The sequence below is a fragment of the Giraffa tippelskirchi genome, chromosome 4 (assembly GCF_054371585.1).
Source record: "Giraffa tippelskirchi isolate mGirTip1 chromosome 4, T2T-mGirTip1v1.2.pri, whole genome shotgun sequence".
Classification (NCBI taxonomy): domain Eukaryota; kingdom Metazoa; phylum Chordata; class Mammalia; order Artiodactyla; family Giraffidae; genus Giraffa; species Giraffa tippelskirchi.
The window spans coordinates 104127136-104151946 of NC_137278.1; the positions used below are offsets into that span (position 1 = coordinate 104127136).

Genomic DNA, 24811 nt, shown 5'->3' on the forward strand with positions numbered 1-24811 from the left:
AAATCAAAAGTCTACTTAGCTCCTTGGCAGCAGCAAAAGCAAATCCTCTCTAGGAAATTCACCTTTGTACAGGCCACCAAAAATCCCCACCAAAATAATTCAGAGGAAAATGAACACCTTACTTTAAAAAAAAACAAACAAAAAACACTAAACATGCAAGAAAAGAAGGTACCAAAAAATGAGAACCAGCAGGGATAGCAAAAATTAGAAATTAGACCCAGATACCAGAAACTAGCAGGCAGAGGAAAATCAAAACAAGCCCATAATTAAAATGTTTGAAGAAATAAAGATAAATTTGAAAAAAAAGAAGAAAAACTTTTAAAAATGACCAAAGAACAAAATAAAAATGAAACACTAAAACAAAAACTGTAACTGAAATTTAAAACTCAATAAGTGGGCATAAGGCCAATGAGACAAGAGATAAAATTCCCAGAATGTATCACACAGTTACAGATAGAAATTTAAGATAAATAAAAGGTAAAGTGAGATGATTTAATAAAACATACTGATACAATACAGAGTTCAAAAGAAAAGAATGGGACAATATAAGAGATTCTGACAATTTTCAGAATCAATGAAAACTAGGAGCAAAACAAGTCCCAAGCTGAATAAAAATAAAAAATACAATTAACACATCACAGTTAAACTGTAGAGTATTAAGACAAAAACAGGGTCTTTAAAGCAACTAGAGAAAAATGATAGATTACCTTCAAATGAGAAACTGTTAAGATGGACAGCTGACTTTTCAAAATTAACAATGGAAGCCAGAAAATATCTTCAACATATTGATAATATAATTAACTAATCTAGAATTCTAAACCTGGGAAAACTGTTTTTAAAGGGGTGTAAACAGAAATAACTTTTTCATATGGTAGACACAACTACTACATGGAAATCCTTCAAAACGTATTTTAAGTATAAGTGACCCTAGACATAGAAGAGTCAAGAAAGAGTTAAATACATGGCCAAAGATAGGCAAAAACTGTCCTTGTGTATCAGGGAGAGGGTAAATAACTTGATTAACTTTAAACACTGGTAAGAATTCATGTTACAATTTTTAAAGGAATCAAAATGAGACCAAAAACTTAATATCTAACTTTCAAACCAGTAAAAGAAAAAGAAAAAAATTAAAAAACAAACAAAAAAAACCTGAAAGAGGCAAGAAAGAAAAAAAGGAAATACAAAGATCAGTAATCATGAAAAAGTGTGAACAAATTACATGGTCTTGTTAAAAGACAAAGATTATCAGGTTAAATGAAATTAGCTCCATATAATGTGCAAATAACATCTGGAACTAGAAGATACAGAAAGACTAAAAGGACAGGCAATGACATACAAAAACATACACTTCTGAAGAGAAAGATGGTGTGGCTGGCTATTAATATGAGACAAAATTATCTTTTAGGCAAAACTACTACTAGACATAGAGGTCACTACATAGTAATAAGAATAATTCCCTCGCCTCAATGTATTTAAAATAAAAACTGAAAACCAGAAATTCACCACCCTACTGGCAGATTTTAGCAAGCCTCTCAGTAACTGACAGATCAAGCAGGTCAAAAAACTGTTTACATCTTCCTTCTAAGATGTGAACATAAAAGCCTGATCTAACAACCCAAACATTCCTTTCAAACACACAAAGAAGTTACAAAACTTAATCACATGCTAGACAATAATGCAAGTCTCTACAAATATTTCAAAAGATTGGTACCACATAGATCTCTGACAATGTGACTGACTTACAAGTTGATAACAAAAAAACAGCTAAAAAACCTACATGCTTGGAAGTAAAGAAATACTTCTAAATAGCCTACAGGCCAAAGAACAAAATTAGAAAATACTTAGAACCGAATGAAAAAAATTTACATATCAGAAGCTGAGATGCAACTAAAATAGAAACTTTACAGCCCAAGTGAAAGTTGCTCAGTCGTGTCCGATTCTTTGCAATCCATGGACTGTACAGTTAATGAAATTCTCCAGGCCAGAATACTGGAGTGGGTAGCAGTTCCCTTCTCCAGGAGATATTCCCAACCCAGGGATCGAACCCAGGTCCTCCCACATTGCAGGCAGATTCCTTATCAGCTGAGCCACAAGGGAAGCCCAAGAATACTGGAGCGGGTAGCCTATCTCTTGTCCAGAGGATCCTCCCAACCAGGAATGGAAGCGGGGTCTCCTGCGTTACAGGTGGATTCTTTACCAACTGAGCTATCAGGGAAGTAAAATTTATAGCCCAAAATGAGGTTAATAGAATTTTGTATCACAAAATGATGTCACTAGTAGAGAGGCTAAGAATTAATGAGTTAAGAAGCAGGGAACTTATTTCTGAGAAAATTTTAAAAGGTATGGGGAGATAAAATTTATAAATGCTACAGATATAAAGGTAAGAGAATAACTTAGCATAAACTGTTCAACTACGGGAAATGAGCACATTACTAGAAAAATGTTTACCTAAACTGCTTTACCCAGAAATAGAAAACATGAACAGTCAGTAGTTTAAAACCTCCCCAGAAAAACTCCATCCTGCCCCAGATAATTTTACCTGCAAGATCTACCAAATATCCCAGGAATGAGTACAACCTTAAACCTATTTGAAAGAGGAAAAAAACCACTCCTCAACTCATTATGAGCATCATAATTTTATACTAGGCTCCCCCTCCCCCCACCCAGTACAGAATCAGCCTGCAATGCAGGAGATAAATGAGGGGCAGGTTCAATCCCCGGGTTGGGAAGATTCCCAGGAGGAAAAAATGGCAACCCACTCCAGTATTCTTGCCTGAAAAATCCCACCGACAGAGGAGCCTGGCGGGTTACAATTCATAGAGTCACAAAGAGTTGGACACACTACCAACCTTATACTAAAACTTGTAAGGAAAAACAAGGATCAAAGTTACAGGCTATGAACATACATGAAAATTTCTGAACAAATATTAGCAAATCTTTATTTATGAAGATTTTATAACTGCCCCAAACTGAAAGAACCAAATGTCCCTCAAGTGGGAAATGGATAAAAAAACTGTAGCAAAGCCATACAATGGGACATTCAGCAGTAAAACAGAATGAACTACTGATACATGAAACCACATGGATCAATTTCAAACACACTAATCAAAGAAGCTAGGATTAAAAAACAATGTTCTACATGACTCTATTTATATGACATTCTGGAAATGGCAAAAGTATAGGGTCATAAAAACAGACCACCAAGTAGGGCTGGTGGCACGAGGGAACTGGCAGGAGTTAATGGAACTATTCTATATCTGAATAGTGATGGCTGGCAATGATTACCCAACTGCTTGCATCTGTCAAAACTCAAAGAACTACACAGTTAAATGGATAAATTTTTACTGTATATACACTCACATAAAAGAAGAAAAGGGAAAATTAACAAACCAAATCCATGATGTACAAAAATAATGTATCATGAACTAGCTGGATTTATCCCAATCATACAAGAGTGGTTTATCTCTATAAAAATCAATTAATATAATCCATTATACTAATAAACAAGAAAAATTAAATGTTCTTCTCCATAATGAAGAAAAAATATCTGATAAACTTCAACATCCTTTCATGCTGAAAATTTCAAACAAGGAATGGGGGTGAGGTCTGAATTCCTACAATAAACTTAACCAACACTATGTTTAAAAGTAAACAGCAAAGAAGGGATATATGTATATGTATGGTTGATTCACTTTGCTGTACAGCAGAAATGCAACATTGTAAAGCAACTAAACTTAATTCAAAAAAAAAAGTAAATGGCAAAAGTGTTTCCTGTAAGTTAGGGAACAAAAGTGCCCATTACCACTTACGTTAAAATTGTATTATTAGCCCTGATCAGCACTAAGGCCAAAATGAAAAAGTATTTGTCATCATCCAACAATATGACTGTGTAGACAGTGCAAAAAGAATTCAGACAAAATATTAGAATCATTTCAATGAAGTACACTACCAAAATAACCAGTTACCCCTTCAAAGGAAATCTCATCACTAACTGAAATTTTAAATTCCATTACCTGGACTAGATTCAGTAGTGTCAGATTTCAGGGAAAGCTGTTTTGTTCCATCTTTAACTTTTTTCAATCGGTTCTTATCTCCTGGTAAAGTCAATTTTTGCCTGAGTGGTTTTAATTCGAATGCCTGAAAAGTTTTGACTTGTGTTTTCTCCTCAGGAGCTACTTCTTTACTTGAGTCTTTTATAATACTGACATTATCAGTGCTTGTTTGGTCCTCAAAGTTCAACGTTTTAGGATCTTCTTGCACATTCTCCTCTTTGCTACTCAAAGCCAGTTTTTCATCCTTATTGATGCACTCTAGTTCCAACTGTATTTGCTTATACTTCAAAAGTAAATCTTCAAAAGTTTCTTCCCCACAGTTTTCACTTTTTGATGAATAATTCTGTTTTCTTGATGGAGATCTTCCAAAACTTTTGGCTGAACAGCGTATTAAGGAAACCAGTTTCCAAAAATTTTCCAGTTAATTTAACAAAAACACATTAAGTTAAAGATGAATTGTCACCCTTTTTTGTTTTTCAAAGATGAATTGATAATTTAAAATTACTAAATTCCACTTAACACATGTGCTGTTATGTGTTAAGCACTTTCATTATGTGCCCCTATTTCAAATTTAACAAGTATTCACATAAACAGTGCACTTACAAGATCACTATTGTCACTTATTACCCGCAGTATCCACAGGTACAGCACCTAGTTTATAGCATCCTTCTGCAGGTATCAAGAAAGCCCATAATAAGCTGGTTGTTAAAGATCTCTTTCTGAAGGAAGAGGGGAGAAACTGAATGGTTTGTCACAGATGTTGATAATTTACACTTCAAATAATCAGAAGACATTTCTTTTTAATTAATTTCTTCTTGTGATTAAAAAATGAACACTGATAATTAATAGTTAAGACTAAGTTATGAATAAGAAACACTGTATTAAAAACCTAACACATAGCAATCTTTGAACTCATCAAGTATACTAACATCCAAAGTAGGTACAACTAAGACAATGAAACCAGTCTAAAAAAAAAAAAACACCTTAAGTTGTATTCAAGATGTATCTTCTAAACTAATTTTTCCCTGAAGATAAGAATATCTAAAACTTGTTCTTTTTGGTCTTTCTTTTAACATAGTGATACATAAAACATAACTTCATGGTTGGAAATGGCTACAAAGTTCCAAACTACAATTTTTATTCAAAATAATTCACACATGTAAGAACTGTTCCACCTCACTTCTCCAGTCTAGAAATGAATAAAAGGCAAGTATTTTATTTGGTTTTAACATAATCAGGCATTAATAGATCATTAAATTGGCTAGGATATAACATTACATTTCCCTAAATATGGTTTCGTCTGTGTAACAACTTACTGGACAAACAACCTGCAAAGATTTTTAAGTTTCTCTAATGACCAATTTAAGAATGGGAATTACCACCAAGTATTTTAGAAACTAAATGATCATTACAACGGAAAATTTTTAGAAGTTCTGCAGCAAAACTGTTCTAGCAAGTCTTTGGTTTTCTGATCTCCTTTTTAGAGCTAGATTTCTTGAAATAATACTAGTTTCTCATTACCTGTCTTTCTCCTCAACCAAATGGAATCTGGCTTCTGCTGGCTGAGTTTATCCATCATGTTTTCAAACCTTATTCTATCTGATTTCTCTGCAACATTAACACTGTAAATACTTCTCTCTCTTGGCTTCTGTTAACTCCACTCTTTTTTGTTTTTCTAGGTTTTTTGGGGGGATTTTTTTTTTTGGTCTTTAATGACACCTTTCTCTCCCAGCTGCTGCAACAATAGTGCTCTCCAGTCAGTCCTACTTAGTCTCTCTCTTTTCATTCTGAGCATTCTAATGCACTCCCATAGCCTTGCCTGGTGATAGGTATTTGGGGTTCTATCTCGCACAAGCCATCTTCCATCCTATTGTTAACCTTTTTAGAACACAAATCAGATCTTATCCCTTGTTTTAATCTCACTAAGAATAGAGTCCAAAATCCTTACAATGGCATATGCTTTCATGATTCCCTTCCAGTCTCACCTCTTCCAGGTTTATCACAATTTATGCATAGCTTTGTGTCTAAGTTTTTCTGTTCTTCAAATTTACCTCAATTCAAAGGCCCCCGCTACGTGAAGCCAGATAATTACTTGCTCCCCCACCCCACCATTACATACTCTTAGTACATAAACTTGGTTAATTATCTACATTTAAATCTCACTTTTTCAATGGAGTCACAGCAACTTAAAAAAATAAGACTAGAGTCCTTGGAAACATTCAGAAAGAGAAAAGATTCAATACACTAACAAAAAATAAAATAACTAAAGGACAGAAAAAAAAGGGAAATCAATTGAGCTATGACTAATTAATCTCCTTCAAAGCTAAATGAAGTCTCCTACTGCTACCTATACAGAACAGTTAGGATGAAACCAACACTTAAATGATTTAATATGAAATTGGTCAACATGGAATTTCTAACTGAAACCCAGTTTATGTTAGCTATGACCAGATTTGAAAGTTTAAGCAGCAGCCATGCAAAGGAGACATATGCCAGGACAGACTGACAAAGTGTCTATCAGTAAGGAAAATTAAAAATGAATGAGAATGAAAATAACTACCTCCAACAGAATCTGGTTTATTCTATTTCCTTAAAGCTGCATCTAGCATATTTTAATTATTACTGAAAAAGTTTTAAAAAAATACCCACCTGTACTCATGCTACTTCACGTCTACATTATGGAAATAAGTCACAGAATAACTCTTATTCATTCTTAATGCAATACTTGTAACATAAAAATATCACTATTACAACCACACAGTGGGAATAAAAAATTAAACTTAGTACAATCATGGTATTAAAGGAATTTAAAGTAACAAAATCTTTTATTACAAAGTTTATTTGCTCACATTACATAAAAGAGGCTGGGAACTATCTTTCTCTTCACAAATTCTTATAAAGAATTCCACCTCTAGGATGGATTAATGATACTTCATGAGGAAAACAATGAGCAGAGGATCAAAACAATCATCCTTGTGCAGGATGTGTGAAAAGAAAAACAGCAAGACAGCTCATTTCTGATAAGCTACTATAGAAATCAGACTGGATACTTTCCATACTTGTTTCACAACAACATATGCCTGTTCATTAATAAAAACATCTAAGGTTAACAATTAATGAAGGTATATGGCAGAGGCCAAATTGGTATCGAATGCAAGGACAGAAAGAAGGAAAAAGCGGGAAGTAGGCAAGTCCATGCATCATCTCCTTCTCTAACATAAAGTAAACTAAGAAAAAACTTTAAGCTCCCATAGTACTTTCTACATACCTCAATTTGAACTTTTTACACTGAATATAATTAACATCTGTCTCTTCAACACACAAGTTTCATTTTTGTATTCTTTATGTTTTTTTTTTATGTTTTTATTGAAGGATAATTGCTTTACAGAATTTTGTTTTCTGTCAAACCTCAATCATTTTTGTATTCTTAAATAATTTACGTGTCTGTAATTAAACAGCCCTTCTGTTCTTAGGCTCAAAACTGACAACTAACAAATCCTTGGTTAAAAAAAATATCTTGGGCTAAGGTTTTCTATCTTTATTCAAAGAACATTTTCTTTTTAAAAGTTAAATACCTATGTGATTTTTTCCTGAAACAATCCTGGAGTGTTCCTAACCCAACTTGTGGTAGTATAAGTTTTTTCAGAGCACTAGCATCAGAAGCTCCTCCTCCTTATCTAAACTACATTTCTGGTCCTCCTTCTATCCTGACATCTGGCAAAGACCATTTGGTCTTAAGTATTCTGTAAAAATAACGTTGAGTGTCTCCCCAACAAATGTCATTACATGTAACTTTCATATATAATGAATATATTAAAAAAAATCATTACAACATGGAAATTACAATCAGCAATAAGTATTCTCAATAAACTATTTTTATGCAGTTATCATGGAATATGTGAAGACACAGTTCTACAAATAATCTGAAAGAAAATATTAATATAATTACTATAATATATACATCGATGGGCTGCCGTCTATGGGGTCACACAGAGTCGGACACGACTGAAGCGACTTAGCAGCAGCAGCATACATCTCTGCATCACTTTGCTGTATCTTGAAACACATACCTATAACTTCACTTAAAAAAAATTTTTTTAAAGGATAGTTCTACAAACACATCTTAAAATAGCAAATCCTCAGATGAATAAACTCAGGAATGTTTAAGATAACTAAGGATAAGATTAGAGGGGAAAAGAATCAGATATTTGCTATTTTCCTCCTTAACCTCTCCATTAGCTCCACCTCCCCATAAACCCCATGGTTTCCAGTGTATTAAAATAAAAATGCTGGTTAGTTTCATTCTCTCTCTAGTCCACAACTGTCAGCACTAAGAGTTATAAAATGCCCAAAATATGAACATAAGAAACAAGAGAAGTTAAGGAGGTAAAGCCTCTGCCAAAGATACATGAATTTTAAACCTCTGAATTAATAGTTGGTGACACCAGGACTTTTTTCCCCCCAACTTTAAAACGCAGCAATGTATAAGCATAAATCAAGAAAGGTTAAAAAAAAAAAAAAAAACACACCAGAATCACAAATAAAAACAGTAGGATTCGGTGTAACGAAACTTCATAATCTTCAATGTGACAGTGCAAACGATATAAGCAACAGCATTCCTCAAACTCTGTATGGCTAATACTTTTTTCTTCCTCTAACAATCTAAAGCAACTTCACATAACAAAGTTTACTAACAAAAAGAAAGGCTAATGAAACCTGGGTTTGTGATGTAGTATTTCAAATCTGATTTTACACTGTCTTAGATTCCACTAGTTTGGCCTCCATCCAAATCAAGTTACTGTTAAAAAGCAATATACCCAATAAAGCAATTTTAAGAAATAACGCAACAGTTTGACACACGAGGTTTACCAAGGAACCACCTACATTAAGTATATTGACACAATGTCAAATAAGCGGTTCTGACGGTTCAGAAAAGTTACTCATCTCACAGACCCAGTAATGACGCTAAAGGGAACTTCAGTGACACACCCAGGGCAAACCGCCACGTTAAGGATACAACTCTTCCGAGGTGGAGAGGGCTCTCGCCAGCTCTGACTGCTGCCGAATCCGGATCCCGCTCCTCCTCCCAGAGGTCTGCCCCCCGGCTTGCCTCCTCGCTCACCCCCTCCTCGTCCCCGACTCCAGCGACTCCCACCCCGGTAAGGCCTGCCTCGAAAACGGAAACGGTCCAAGGCGATGTGGCTCCGTTCCCAAAACGACGGCCGGGGGCTGCTTTCGGACAGTGAGCTGGAAGGCATCCTCACGGAGGGCGGGTGAGACCGGAACGGCTCTTTGGGTCGGTAGCTGCTGTGTCCCCTGAGGTGGCCCCGCTCTGACGCGTGCCGCGAGCGTGAGAAATTCCTCAGCTGCAGCTGAGAAGAGGACGACGACGAGGAGGAGCCACCGCCTCCGCCGGATCCACCGCCTCGGGCCGGGTGAGGAGGCCTTCGCCGCGGGTACGGTAACAGCCCGCCGCCACTGCTGCTGCTGCTGCTCCGGCTCCGTATCTGACTGTTATTATCGTCGTCGCTGATCTCCCCATCTTCAAGCTCCCCTTCTTCCTTAGGCGAGAGGCCACTGGAAGCCAGGGCCGGAGTATCTGCGGTCGCCATCCCGGGAGCAGCGCTTTCCACACAACCTTAGCCCTCTATCCGGGGATCCGCCCGACTACTGCCTTCCTTTTCGGTTTCCTTCTTTCCTAACGGACCCGGTCGGTGCGGCCTTATCCTGTTTGGAGACCAAGCGGGCTCTGCTCCCCAACTTCCCCGCACCCCAGCTCTTTCTCGCCGGACCGTCGCAACCCACTTCCCTACCCTAGCGCCCCCTTGCTCCTCCGCGATCGGAGCTCTTCCGCCTCGCGAGAAAGTGGCTCTGGAAGTGGCTCTGTTCGGCCGTCACTTCCTGCGGCACGCCGGAAACAAGACTCCCAGTTCACGCGATAATAATTAGGACAGCGCGATGCTCCCTGGGAGTTGTAGTCTTTTTTAATTGCCGCTCCCTTTGAGGTTATCCTTCCAGTCTAAGGCTCGTACCTATTCCTGACCGGCCTTTGGGGTTTTTGGGTGGGTGGCGGGGTAGGCGGGCCTGTTTTCAATCTTGGCCTCGAGAGAGTTTCATAGTAATAGGGGGGCTAGGGGGACACACCTCCTCTAATTGCTTGGTGGCCCGCAGCTAAAGAGACGCTGTAGTCCCACTTCCTTTCGGGAGCCAGGGAGAGGGTGGGTTGCGTCCGCCATGTTGGTGAAGGCAAACGAGGGCGACTGGAGCTCCAGGGCCGTCGGCTTTGCTGGCTCAAGTCCGCCATATTAATAAAGAGAAAGGGCCGGTTGACCCCTCCCGCTCCCCCCGCCCCCCCCACACGCACGCACACACACACATACATATACACACACATACCCTCTGGCAACTCAGCTCGGTGGGCCCTTCCCCAGCCTCTTTTGCCTAGGGTCCGCCCGAAGGAAGCGTAGCATCCTGCGCCTCAAATCAGGCTTAAGGCAGCGCCGAATGAGGTGGAAAGGGAAATGCCGACCAATTGCGCCGCGGCGGGCTGTGCTACTACCTACAACAAGCACATTAACATCAGCTTCCACAGGTAACCTGGGCAGGGAGTGGGGCTGACGGAAACGGGAGTTCCTAGACTGGGTATCACTTGTGTGAAAAGAACAAGAGGATTCTACTAATTCTAACTTAGCTATTGAGTAGCAGGGACGCATCATTTTTGCCTTTTGTGTTTCTAAACTCTGTCCAGTTTTTCTCTCCCTTCGGGGAAGGTTTACTCAAGTTCTGTACAGTGATTAGTCCTTCTCTAGAAAGTGACAAGAGGGTACCTTAATTTTCTGCTCTTTTATTTCCTATGTATTCGACCAGGTCTTGATGTTAATGACACCATAAGAGGAAGCGAGATCTTCCTTTTCAAGTCAGCAATCACCTAAAAAGCCGACTGCGTTCCCGTTATAATTAGTCAGTTCTCATTAGCTATATTGACATGGGAAGCGTTTAAGATTTCTGATAGTCACATACAGTAACTGCCGAGGAATTGTCATTAATAACAGTAGAATTAAGCTATGTGAATGAAAATGGAAAAGATAAGCTTTCTATTCTTACTAGAACAGAGTAGTATACAAAGAACCCAGGTTACGTTCTTCGTTTGCTGAAAAGCAGTCAAAATTCTGTAGTTCTGTCAAATCAGAACTCTGGAAAGCACATTGAATACTGCATGAAATAATGACTCGGTAAACGTTTGCCTTCTCTGCAAGTGCCTGCCATATGTTTGAAGAAAAGAAGCATTCAAAAAGTTAAGTGCAAACAGTTCTGCATTTATGTACTTTGCAACTTAATAAGATATTAGAATTCAGAAAATGATATCCTTGACCTTTCTTCCACCTCATTATGACTAAATGTACCCCCTATTAAAAGTTACCACTTAAACAAAATCCTTATGGTGTTTGTTTTTCATGTATGTCATGCAAAGTGTAGTGCTTTATTCGTTGATCATCTAATGTATTAAAAAGCAGAGATATTACTTTGCCAACAAAAGTCCCTATAGTCAAAGCTATGGTTTTTCCAGTAGTCATGTATGGGTGTGAGAGTTGGACTATAAAGAAAGCTGAGCGCTGAAGAATTGATGCTTTGGAACTGTTGGAGCATCAGTGCATTGGAGAAGACTCTTGAGAGTTCCTTGGACTGCAAGATCAAACCAGTCAATCCTAAAGGAAGTCAGTTCTGAATATTCATTGGAAGGGCTGATGCCGAAGTTGAAGCTCCAATACTTTGGTCACCTGATGTGAAGCACAGATTCACTGAAAAAGACCCTGATGCTGGGAAAGACGGAAGGCAGGAGGAGAAGGGGAGGACAGAGAATGAGATGGTTGGATGGCATCACCAACTCCATGGACATGAGTTTGGGCAAGCTTGGGGAGTTGGTGATGGAAAGGGAAGCCTGGCATGCTGCAGTCTGTGGTGGCACCATGGGATTGCAAAGAGTTGGACACAACTGAGTGACTGAACTGAACTGACTGTGTGCCAAGCTCTTAGCACCTGAGATGGTGCTAAGGATCCAGAAAATTCTTAACCTTCCTGGACTTAAAATGAGAAAGACCAACATAAGTAATTATGGTTAAATGCTACAGAAGAGACTTTCAGAGAGTCCTAATTTAGCCTTGGAAAGTCAAATAACACTACTCAAAGGATGTGAAATTTCAGATGAGACCAAAAGATGACATAAATCGGGTCTTGTACAATACTTTTAAGGATTTTCTGGTTTTTCCAGTGAGTTTTTGAGTAGCTATGAAAGGCTTACAAAGAATGGAGTCATTAGATTTCCATATTAAAAAGCCCTCAGGCTGCAGTGTGGAGAATTACAGTGTTACCTAAAGTGCTGGTTAAGCATCATCATGAGATGAATTTGACAAGAAAGGAGCTTATTACAGAATGTTATCATACCTACTATTTCACAGGGAAATCCTGATGCAGCTCAGTGGAACTAAACAATGTACTTCTGATGCTGACAAGATCAGCACTAGATTGATAGATAAAAAAGTTAGGACCCTGTAATAAAATAAGGGAGACTCCACCCGGTGGCCTAGACTAGAGTAGTACTGATAGTAGGGACAGGAAGAAGTGGACAAATTTGAGAAATGTTTGAGGAGAAACTACTGTATATGGTAATTTGATTTGGAAGATGAGGAAGAGGGTGGAGTCAAGGCACCAACAATGAATGTTTAGGAGATGCGTGGTGGTACACTAACATACATACCTCCTTTCCATGTTTGACCGTTTGCTTGCTATGCAATTAACATATTCATGTGTAACCTCAGAAGTTTAGGCCTTAAAATAGCATTATTCATAATAAAATTAATTCTTATTTCATAATTAACATTTAATTCACTCCTTTCCTAGGACATTGGTAGACTTCTTTATCCCCATATACAACTTACATTGCCTAAACCTATTGTCCCCATTTTTCTTCTCTCTTCCTCAGCCCATTCCAGCCTGAGTCTCCCCAGTAATCTTTTGAAACTGTTCTTGCTAACATGAATTGTCACTCCTACATCTTTTTTCATGGCATGTGATCATTTCCTCCCTGAAATACTCTCTACTTTGAATTATTTGACACTAATTTTGTGATTTTCATCTTACTTCTTGGCCTAACTTCAGTCTCCTCCACCACTCTACCACCTAGCCCATTCTCATCAAAAGGATTGCAGCTGTTCCTGTGGTCTTGGTTAACATTTATTTGTTGATGCCTCCTAAATCAGTACTTCCAGTCCAAATCGCCAATGAGTTTTAGACCTATAGGTGAAGTGTCTTGATTATTTTCCCCAGTCTCTTCAGTTGCTCACATTCAGCATACTAAAACTGTACTCTTGAAATTGTCCTTCCCCCAAAACCACATTTCCCATATTCCCTTTCTCATAAAGGGAAACACCATCCACCCAGAAGCTGGGAGGTTATCCTCCTTTGACTTCTCACCATTCCCTCACGACTGAAGTATTAAAACAACTTCTTAACAGGTTCACTGCTTCCATTCATGTCCTTCTAACTGCTCTTTTATAGTAAATGGTGTGTTGCTAAATGTTTAACAACAGGATCTCTGGGGAAGGGCGAAAGCCCTGATTTGTCGTGTTTGTCCAGTTTGCAGGATATAAATACTCCCAACCATAACTGGTTTTAAGCTACCACCATGACATCACTGATCATGGAGTTGGGAAGAAATGTACAGTACTACCCTATTCTGTATCATTTATTTCATACAGGTTTCATACATGTAAGTAACCTTAAGAGTGTAGATAATAGTAAAATAACTAGGTGGTGGGTTTTTAATATGCATTACCTTTGTTTCTAATCTATTTAAATGCAGACTTACATAATTTTTAATCATAGCTGTGTTTAACGACCAGTTAAAACATTTTCTGTTAACAGTCACTTGTAAATTAGGCTCTTGATGACTTACCAATGCCATTTTGGATAAAGTTCAAAATCACTCTTTACCTTAGCAGGCCCTCCATCATCGTGTCATGTCATAACACTTCCCTGTACCCAAGACACTCTTTAACATTCTTCACTACTACCATTTCCCTAGCTAATTCCCATACTCTCTTAAGGCCACTTGACGGGATTAGCTCTTCCTATTACGGTTCCATGCAATCCTGTACTTACCCTTTTATAAGTTCATATAATTACACTTGTAATTACGTTTGTTATATTGGGTTGGCCCAAAAAGTTCATTCAGGTTTTTCCGTAAGATGCTATGGAAAAGCCCAAACGAACTTTTTGGGCCAACCCAATAATAAAAACAGTATTTTTTTAAATATTTTTAAAAAAAGTATTTTTAAAAACAGTATTTATTTAGTATTTACCATATGCTATATGCATTGGGCTGGGCTTCCCTGTTGGCCCAGATGGTAAAGAGAATGCCTTCAGTGCAAGAGGCTTGAGTTCGATCCCTGGGTTGGGAAGATCCCCTGGAGAAGGGAATGGCAACCCACTCTGGTATTCTTGCCTGGAGAATTCCATGGACAGAGGAGCCTGGAAAGCTGTAGTCCATGAGGTTGCAGAGTCGGGCAGGACTGAGCGACTAACACACACACACATGCACTGAGCTAAGCATTTACTCACATTGTCTCATTTAATTTCTAGAACCACACTAGGTACCATTATTACTCAACTTTATGGGTGATAAAACTGAGGCCTAAAAAGGTTAAACAACATCCTTAAAGTCACCCAGCTATTACGTGAAGGATCCAGGATCTCTGGTTTGATTCCAGAGAAACTATTCTCAGCCACTCTTTTCTGCTACATCAAGCTGTTTGATTCTCTACTTTCCTCATTACAGTATACCCTCAAAAAAGGGGGCTATCATAAAGGTAGGTCAGTTTTATTTACCACCATGTCTTCAGTGCCTAGGACGGTGCTTGGACTGTTAGAGGCATTTGGTTATTTATAAAGACCCAAGCAAAGTAGCACTGTTTAAATACTAAGTGATTTTCCAAAACATCTCATGCTTCTGAAAGCTTGGTTCTATTTTTGTGTAGGCAAGAATATATCCATCTATTAACACTACTTATTTAAAACTAATATTTACAGGATTTATTATTACTTAAATTCAGCTTACAGGCTGCTTCACTCACCCTTGGGATTTGCTGGGAAAAATCCAAACATGTGAAAAACATAATTAAGGTTAATCTTTATAAAACATTATCCAAAATCACATATAAAATTGTTGATTATTCTTATTTTATTTCAACACAGATAATCTAAAGATTATTTAGTAATGCCAAACTAACTCCACTAGTTTGTATATTCATTGATTCACTCAGAAAAGTTCATTGAATGCTTATTTAACAGGATAAAGTAGTGAAATAAACAACTTCTAACCAGGAGAAACCTGTGATCTAGCGGTGGAGATAGAAAAGCAAACAATTAGAATACAGTTATATTCATGCTGTATGATACAGGAACATCTAACCGAGTCTTCTGATCATGAAAAACTTGTTAGGAAAATGGGATTCCTAAACTGAGTCTTAAAAGAAGTAGAATTTGATGAAGTTAAGGTCCAGTTGGAGGCACTGATGTCATTATTTAAAAAAGAGCTAAAGGGGGGGGTGTGAAAAATAATATCTGACAGTCTTCATATATCTGAAGAGTCTTATACAAATGCTAATACAATCGTACTGATAGTACTTATTAATTCTGAGCCTTTATTTATTGAGGTCCCAACAAGAAGTGTGCTTATGAATTAATAGCTTAATTTTTAGTTCAGTCCTCAGGAGAATTTTCAAATCTTTAAATATTGGAACAGAGCTTTGAAGTGAGAATACATTATTGTTAAGAAGTGAGAGCTAGCAGAGTAGATTAATTCTCCATCAGCAGTGTCTAGTGAAATAGAAAACATAGGAACTGTGGAGTGACATACAAATGTTGTCTACAGATCAGGGTGTATTTGAGGCTGTGGGGAATGGGGACATGAGATGGCAGGGTGTATAAGGAAACCTGGGCTTTCATCTCTGTGCCCCTCCCTGCTGGTAATTTGAACAACCCTAGTATATCAAACATAGCCAAAGCTGTTCCTAGTGATTCTTCACCTGGGGGCTTCGGAGCCACAGGATCTTCTAACATAAATTTAATGGTCCTTTTTAGGCACTAGTGAGTTCATAATTAATACTTAGAGGATAAGGTAGTCAAACTAAAGAGTTCAGTTCAAACTTACAGTGTGTGAATGTTGATTCTTCTATTTCCAAGTCAGTCAACACAGGGGCTTCCCTGATAGCTCAGCTGGTAAGGAATCTGCCTGCTCTGCAGAAGACCCTGGTTCGATTCCTGGATCAGGAAGATCTGCTGGAAAAGGGATAGGCCACCCACTCCAGTATTCTTGGGCTTCCCTGGTGGCTCAGCTGGTAAAGAATCCACCTGCAGTGCCGGAGACCTGGGTTCAATCCCTGGGTTGGGAAGATCCCCTGGAGAAGGGAACAGCTACCCATTCCAATATTCTGGGCTGCAGAATTCCATGGACTCTATAGTCAATGGGGTTGCAAAGAGTGAAACACAACCAAGCAACTTTCACTTCACAGCACAGCTACCATCAGAATTTTTAGAAGTCCCTTATATTTTTCTCTTCCTTAATGGCTGTACACTGGGTGATATCACTGTATTTTATATTTGAAATAAATATAAAAGGAAAAACATTCCAACTGGCTTGTCATCTGCGTTTTACTTCTTGTAGTAATTATGCTTTCAACTATACTACATGGCTTAAGAGTTCATTTTTCAAAAATGTATGTAGTTTAACTTCATGGAAGTAGTATAGAATAGTATTAATTTATATATTATGTATTTATAGTAACTAAGCACATTTTTGTTGAGTCTCAACTATTTGCAAGGCAATACCTAAGTGGTAAAGATAGATAAAAACATACAATGATCCACGTCCTCAAGAAACTTATCATCTTCTTTGATTTCACTGCAAATTTTTTAAAATGAAAAATTACAAAGCATGTGGTAAGTATAATGAACACAGAGGAAGGAATACCAGAATCTGTCTTGATAAAATTTAATCTGGGGATTATCTGAGTTGTCTTGACCATGTATATCAACAGCAGATCAAATCATTGTGAAATTATTCCTGCTTACAATGGTCCCACATAAATTTGATATAGATCAATTTAGTTTTACTTATTTTTTCTCCCTTGTTAAGGACTAGTTTGGGAAGAAATGTCTCTTTTTAAAACCCTGAAAAACTGATCCACTTAAGTTAGTTTTTTATTGATTTTTAAGAACTTATAAAAATGAACATGAATTGGTTTCTGTTCCAGTATTTGGATATTAGAAATTTTTAATTTGTTATATAAATGGAAGACATTTTAAATTGTCACTTTTCAAAATTTCTTTTGACTATTTAGTGCAACCAGAAGTGTGATAGTTGGAATTTGAGTTGCCCTTTTTTTTTTTTTTTTAAAGGTTTCCTTTGGATCCTAAAAGAAGAAAAGAATGGGTTCGCCTGGTTAGGCGCAAAAATTTTGTGCCAGGAAAACATACTTTTCTTTGTTCAAAGCACTTTGAAGCTTCCTGTTTTGACTTAACAGGACAAACTAGACGACTTAAAATGGATGCAGTTCCAACCATTTTTGATTTTTGTACCCATATAAAGTCCATGGTAGGTAATGCTACTTTTCTTTAACTCCGTTTTTACCATTTTTAAAATCCATCCCTTTTTGTTCATAAAATGGAATGATTCAGAATATATTGAATTTCTTATATAATACTGTACCTCAAGGAAGTTGGAAAATTACAGTAAAGATGCAGGCTAGAATTAGTGCTCAGATCTCCTGAATCTATTATTCTTTCCCAATCCAAACTGTTTTATCATATTGGAATTCTACATTATTGTTAATTATTATCAATAACTGACCCATTGGTTAAACTGAAAAATCTTAATGAAACCTCTAGCATCATTCTCGGAGAAGGCAATGGCAACCCATTCCAGTACTCTTGCCTGGAAAATCCCATGGACGGAGGAACCTGGTAGGCTGCAGTCCATGAGATCGCTAAGAGTCGGACATGACTGAGCGTCTTCACTTTCACTTTTCACTTTCATGCATTGGAGAAGGAAATGGCAACCCACACCAGTGTTCTTACCTGGAGAATCCCAGGGACGGGGGAGCCTGGTGGGTTGCCGTCTGTGAGGTCGCACAGAGTCAGGACATGACTGAAGCGACTTGGCAGCAGTAGCAGCAGCATCATTCTGCCCTGGTTTTAGGATGACATACAAATAATGTGTGATAAGTGCTTTCACAGCAGCACACCCAAAGAATACCAGAGTTAGACCAAAGAATATAAGGTCAGAGGGAGGTGTAACAGAAACTTTCATAGAACTCCTGCATTTAGGCTGGATTTGAGCTTGGAGTTTGGAACTCAGGAGAGAGTTCTTGACCTTGCACAGGGCAGCTGCAATAGTACAATGAGAACAAAAACTAATGAGTTGAGGGATGAGTGGAAAATAAAATAAGTATTAGCAAGTGATATTTAAAAGGAAGAGAAATTTAAGGTATAGTATGAATGTATTGGAGAAGGCAATGGCACCCCACTCCAGTACTCTTGCCTGGAAAATCCCATGGACAGAGGAGCCTGGTAGGCTGCAGTCCATGGGGTCACTAGGAGTCGGACACGACTGAGCGACTTCACTTTACTTTTCACTTTCATACATTGGAGAAGGAAATGGCAACCCACTCCAGTGTTCCTGCCTGGAGAATCCCAGGGTCGGGGGAGCCTGATGGGCTGCCGTCTATGGGGTCGCACAGAGTGGGACACGACTGAAGCGACTTAGCAGCAGCAGCATGAATGTATTAAAGCAATGTTTTATCTACTCAAGGAAGGTCTGATCAGTAAGGGAAAAGCTAGCTGCGAAAGACAGGGTCACTGAAATGTTAAGGGGTAGAATGAACAAAAAAAATATAAAAAATTTAGCATTGAAAAAGAGGACAGCTCTCTTTTCCTCTGAGAGAGGAAAAAAAAAAACACACTGCTTTTCTTGAGTTATTTTTCATGGGTACATTTGTAAATCTACATGGTTAATATCTTAATGGGAGAGAAGAGAGAGGAGACTGTGGTAAACTAATTATTAGTATTAACATCACAGATATCAGCAAAGCTCCAGGATGACAAGCATTTCACTTCTGAATCCTCAGAACCTCAAATAATGCCTGGGACATAGTACACATTCAGATGTTTCTTGAATTGGAAGCATACCTTGGTTTTGACACTTTGATCACTTATTGTTTCAACAAATATTTACTAAGCTTTACATATGCTGAAATCCAAGTTAGATGCTGGCAATATAAAGATCAAAAAGGAGCCCCTGCCAATTCCTCTAGGCAGAAAGAATGCCAGTTTTAGGTTTCGTGAGGACAGGAACCATATTCATCTTACTTGTTCACTGTTGTGTTGTTTCAATAAATGTTTGTTGAATGAATAAAAGACACAAAGTTATGAAATTAATGAGATAATCTGAGAACTAAAACTGTCTTAATATTTTTGGAATGAAAATTAAGATCGTGAATGGCAGAATGGGGTGAGATCCTAAATGGTATAGTATGCCATGTAAGCATTTTTTTGTTCTTTAGAAAATAGGCAAAGAAGAATGTTCAGTTCAGTTCAGTCGCTCATTCGTGTCCGACTCTTTGCGACCCCATGAACCGCAGCATGCCAGGCCTCCCTGTCCATCACCAACTCTGGAAGTTCACCCAAACTCATGTCCATTGAGTTGATGATGCCATCCAACCACCTCATCCTCTGTCATCCCCTTCTCTTCCCACCTTCAGTCTTTCCCAGCATCAGGATCTTTTCAAATGAGCCAGCTCTTCGCATCAGGTGGCCGAAGTATTGGAGTTTTGGCTTCAACATCAGTCCTTCCAATGAACACTCAGGACTGATCTCTCTTAGAATGGGCTGGTGGGATCTCCTTGCAGTCCAAGGGACTCTCAAGAGTTTTTCTCCAACACCACAGTTCAAAAGCATCAATTCTTTCGGTGCTCAGCTTTCTTTATAGTCCAACTCTCACATCCATACTTGATTACTGGAAAAACCATAGCCTTGACTAGACGGACCTTTGTTGGCAAAGTAATGTGTCTGCTTTTTAACATGATGTTTAGGTTGGTCATAACTTTCCTTCGAAGGAGTAAGCATCTTTTAATTTCATGGCTGCAGTCACCATCTGCAGTGATTTGGAACCCCCAAAAAATAAAGTCAGCCACTGTTTCCCCATCTATTTGCCATGAAGTGATGGGACTGGATGCCATGATCTTAGTTTCCTGAACGTTGAGCTTTAAGCCACCTTTTTCATTCTCTTCTTTCACTTTCATCAAGAGGCTCTTTAGTTCTTCTTCACTTTCTGCCATAAGGGTGGTGTCATCTGCATATCTGAGGTTATTGATATTTCTCCCGGCAATCTTGATTCCAACTTGTGCTTCTTCCAACCCAGTGCTTCTCATGATGTACTCTGCATATAAGTTAATTAAGCAGGGTGACAATATACAGCCTTGACGTACTCCTTTTCCTATTTGGAACCAGTCTTGTTCCATGTCCAGTTCTAACTGTTGTTTCTTGACCTGCATACAGGTTTCTCAAAAGGGAGGTCGGGTGGTCTGGTATTCTTGTCTCTTGAAGAATTTTCCACAGTTTATTGTGATCCACACAAAGGCTGTGGCATAGTCAATAAAGCAGAAATAGATGTTTTTCTGGAACTCTTGCTTTTTCGATGATCCAGCAGATGTTGGCAATTTGATCTCTGGTTCCTCTGCCTTTTCTAAATCCAGCTTGAACATCTGGAACTTCTCAGTTCACATACTGTTGAAGCCTGGCTTGAAGAATTTTTAGTATTACTTTGCTAGCATTTGAGATATGTGCAATTGTGTGGTAATTTGAACATTCTTTGGCATTGCCTTTCTTTGGGATTGGAATGAAAACTGACATTTTCCAGTCCTGTGGCCCCTGCTGAGTTTTCCAAATTTGCTGGCATGTTGAGTGCAGCACTTTCACAGCATCATCTTTTAGGACTTGAAATAGCTCAACTGGAATTCCATCACCTCCACTAGCTTTGTTCGTAGTGATGCTTCCTAAGCCCCACTTGACTTCACATTCCAGGATGTCTGGCTCTGGGTGAGTGATCCCACCATTGTGATTATCTGGGTCGTGAAGATCTTTTTTGTACAGTTCTGCTGTGTATTCTTGCCACCTCTTCTTAATATCTTCTGCTTCTGTTAGGTCCATACCATTTCTGTCCTTTATTGAGCCCATCTTTGTATGAAATATTCTCTTGTATCTCTAATTTTCTTGAAGAGATCTCTAGTCTTTCCCATTCTGTTGTTTTCCTCCATTTCTTTGCATTGGTCACTGAGGAAGGCTTTCTTATCTCTCCTTGCTATTCTTTGGAACTCTGCATTCAAATGGGAATATCTTTCCTTTTCTCCTTTGCTTTTCGCTTCTCTTGTTTTCACAGCTATTTGTAAGGCCTCCTCAGACAACCATTTTGCTTTATTACATTTCTTTTTCTTGGGGATGGTCTTGATCCCTGTCTCCTATACAATGTCACAAACCTCCGTCCATAGTTCATCAGGCACTCTATGAGATCTAGTCCCTTAAATCTATTTCTCACTCCCACTGTATAATCATAAGGGATTTGATTTAGGTCATACCTGAATGGTCTAGTGGTTTTCCCCACTTTCTTCAATTTCAGTCTGAATTTGACAATAAGGAGTTCATGATCTGAGCCACAGTCAGCTCCCGGTCTTGTTTTTGCTGACTGTGTAGAGCTTCTCCATCTTTGGCTGCAAAGAATATAAGCAATCTGATTTCTGTGCTGCCCATCTGGTGATGTCCATGTGTAGAGTCTTCTCTTGTGTTGTTGGAAGAGAGTGTTTGCTATGACCAGTGCGTTCTCTTGGCAAAACTATTAACCTTTGCCCTGCTTCATTCTGTACTCCAAGGCCAAATTTGCCTGTTACTCCAGGTGTTTCTTGACTTCCTACTTTTGCATTCCAGTCCCCTATAATGAAAAGGACACCTTTTTTGGGTGTTAGTTCTAGAAGATCTTGTAGGTCTTCATGGAACCGTTCAACTTCAGCTTCTTCAGTGTTACTGGTCAGGGAAATAGATTAGTGAGGATCAAAATGACCCCAGAGATCAATAAAGTTTTTAATATATTCAAGCTAGACATGAATGATATGGGCCTGATGTGGGTAGTAGCATTAATAATGATGGGGAGTTCCTAAACATCCTGATAGAGATGTTTAGGAGGTAGAATTAATAGGGCTTGATGTCTACCTGAATGAAAGAAATTAAAGGGAAAAAAGGGTCCTCAGGTTTCTTATCTGGACAGAAATTTTCTAGCCAGATCATAAATCCTTGATTGTAAGATATAACTGTGCATAATTAGTAGGTAAACCTATTCAGGAGCTTGATTCTTGGGAATGTTTTTATTAACTAGGGTCACAGGTCTGAAATATTAATCAAAGTGAGGGAATAGTATTTACTTTAAAAAGAGATCAAATCAGTATCACAAATAAATGTCTAAATGCATTCTATATTGGTCTTGGTGAGAATATTGCAAATAAAATTTTTAAGTCTATAGAATCATATTCAGTAATTTGAAAGAAACCTGAGAAGTGCATTGTCTGGTTCCAAAAAGAGCAGTTTAGGTACTGTTATCTAAAATTGGACAGAATTTGCTTATTTGTGATATTCTATAATTTATGTTCAACCCTCTAATTTTATTCACCTCAGAAACTCAAGTCAAGGAATCTTTTGAAGAAAAACAACAGTTGTACATCAACCAGACCATCTAATTTAAAATCAAGCATTAGTAGTCAGCAAGTACTACTTGAACACAGTTATGCCTTCAGGAATCCTATGGAAGCAAAAAAGAGGATAATTAAACTGGAAAAGGAGATAGCAAGCTTAAGAAGGAAAATGAAAACTTGCCTACAGAAAGAACGCAGAGCAACTCGAAGATGGATTAAAGCCGTGTGCTTGGTGAAGAATCTGGAAACAAATAACGTATTACCTAAGGGAACATCAGAACACATTTTACCAGCAGCCTTAAACAGTCTTCCTTTGGAAGATTTCAAGATTCTTGAACAAGATCAACAAGGTAAAACATTATCAGTTCTCTAAATCTGAAACAGACCAAGAGTACGTTCATTTAGGATTTGTTACTCAAACTTCATTCTATTCACAGGTAAAGATATTTAAAGAAATTATTCCAAAATTGAGTAGTTAATAAAGTTTTACTTGAAGTAACATTACTGTATAATTTATGAAGACTTGATTACAAAAAAATGGAGAACTTTCTATGAAACATTTGAATGAGAATAGAAGTGCCTTATTGTGAGAATTACGTACTTAAAATTTTTGCTAGAAGATTGAATATTTGTAAAGTGTTTTGTGTTTTTGTTTTTTTAACCTCTTTAAAGAACAGTCTATTACAAGTAATGTTTTTAATTTATATTATAAAAAATTTTTTTCCTGTACCAAAGTTGGGATATTACATTCTAAGTAATTTGCCTAGTAGGGATTAACTGACATATAACTGTAAAACTGCTCAGTTTTTTATTAATTAAATTATTATTATTATTGGCACTGTGATTGGGAAAAATTATAGGAAAAAAACCCCTGAAATACAGGCCAAATTATTTTATTTAAACTTTCTGTATCTTTTTATCTGTAAAATAAGCTAATCATGGCCTCCATCATAATAAAATTAGCTTTTGCAATAGCTTGTAAAATATTTTGAAAATAGGATTTTCAAATGTGAAGTACCTTTGAGTTATCCAAGTACCTCAGACTACTAAAAACTGGTAGCTGGTTATATTCACTTTCTGAGAAAATATGCTATGAAATAACACAGAGATTGAGATCTAGCTTTTACTTTAATTGAACACAAAGATAAATGTATACCACATTTTTCTCATAATAAAAATACTACATTTTCAGTTTCAAAGTTGATGCATTAATAGGCAAACGTGCTACAAAGTTTCATGTTAGAAATACTCCCTCTGTCTCCACATGTATTGATACCAAAACTCTTAAGCTTTTTTTCCATAAACTCATAATAGATTTGAATTATGGAAAAGTACCAGATTGTATCTCCACAGCTTATAACCTAAAATGGAATCAATTTATCTTACATATCAGTTTGCTTTTCATCTCTTTTAGTAAGAGTAAAGTAGAGTAACCATACTGCATAAGGGAAATGAAGTGTAGAGCTCTATAAAAATACATGTGTCTGTGATAAAGCTATGCAGGTGCTAATTATTTTACAAAAGAGAATATCAGAACTCTTCTTATAGTTTCCACTTGAACAATTAAAGGGTTTGCCTTATTTTACCAGATAAATGTTTAGTAAGAACGCTTCAAACAGCTTTCGTCAAATCATATAAAAATTTATTAATGTACAATCAGGTTAACCAGGCCTAACTTGAGTTTCTGACAACACCATATGAAAGTACCATATATATAATCACATATTACTGTAAATCTTTCCCATAAGGTAATGGCTCCTTGATGATAAAAATAATTTTTATAACATTTGCTTAAATCCTAGCAAGTCTTTTTACATTATTTGCACCCTTTTCTTTTAATAAGGAATGCCTCCCAAGCAACTAGAGTTACAAAAGCAATGGTAGGAAAGATCTCTTTTAGTTTTCATCAGGCACTTAGAGTAAATATTTAAGAAAATCCTTTTGTGTATAGTGTAAACCTTATTAGTC

The 24811-nt window shown here is 37.6% G+C and overlaps 2 protein-coding genes across 7 annotated transcripts in view; one reads left to right on the forward strand and one right to left on the reverse strand.

Annotated features, from left to right (window-relative positions):
- Positions 1–9887, reverse strand: part of ZFC3H1 (zinc finger C3H1-type containing) — a 54150-nt gene extending 44263 nt beyond the window's left edge. For both annotated transcript variants that reach the window (XM_081593139.1, XM_081593138.1), the window contains exons 1-2: positions 9070–9887; positions 4014–4430 (exon numbers count right to left, since the gene is read on the reverse strand). In XM_081593139.1, the coding sequence (XP_081449265.1) occupies positions 4014–4430; positions 9070–9664 (1012 nt within the window). In that variant the 5' untranslated portion in view covers positions 9665–9887. The remainder of the gene's footprint in view (positions 1–4013; positions 4431–9069) is intronic.
- Positions 9888–9999: 112 nt separating this feature from the next.
- THAP2 (THAP domain containing 2) lies at positions 10000–23342 on the forward strand. 5 transcript variants are annotated; one of them, XM_081593144.1, is made up of 4 exons: positions 10000–10114; positions 10484–10644; positions 17508–17703; positions 22827–23342. In XM_081593144.1, the coding sequence occupies exons 2-4, from the start codon at positions 10574–10576 to the stop codon at positions 23214–23216; spliced, it is 657 nt and encodes a 218-aa protein (XP_081449270.1). In that variant the 5' UTR covers positions 10000–10114; positions 10484–10573; the 3' UTR covers positions 23217–23342. The 5 variants fall into 5 exon arrangements, with proteins under 5 accessions (XP_081449270.1, XP_081449269.1, XP_081449268.1 ...); XM_081593143.1 differs by having other exon boundaries at positions 10000–10076; positions 10464–10644; XM_081593142.1 differs by having other exon boundaries at positions 10000–10076.
- The last annotated feature ends 1469 nt before the right edge of the window (positions 23343–24811 follow it).

Excerpts from the sequence above, each read along its gene's own strand:
- THAP2 (XM_081593141.1), top strand. The coding sequence starts at position 10,574 with ATGCCGACCAATTGCGCCGCGGCGGGCTGTGCTACTACCTACAACAAG. Across the intron at positions 10,645-17,507 it reads ATTAACATCAGCTTCCACAG|GTTTCCTTTGGATCCTAAAA; the intron begins GTAACCTGGGCA and ends TTTTTTTTAAAG. Across the intron at positions 17,704-22,826 it reads GTACCCATATAAAGTCCATG|AAACTCAAGTCAAGGAATCT; the intron begins GTAGGTAATGCT and ends TATTCACCTCAG.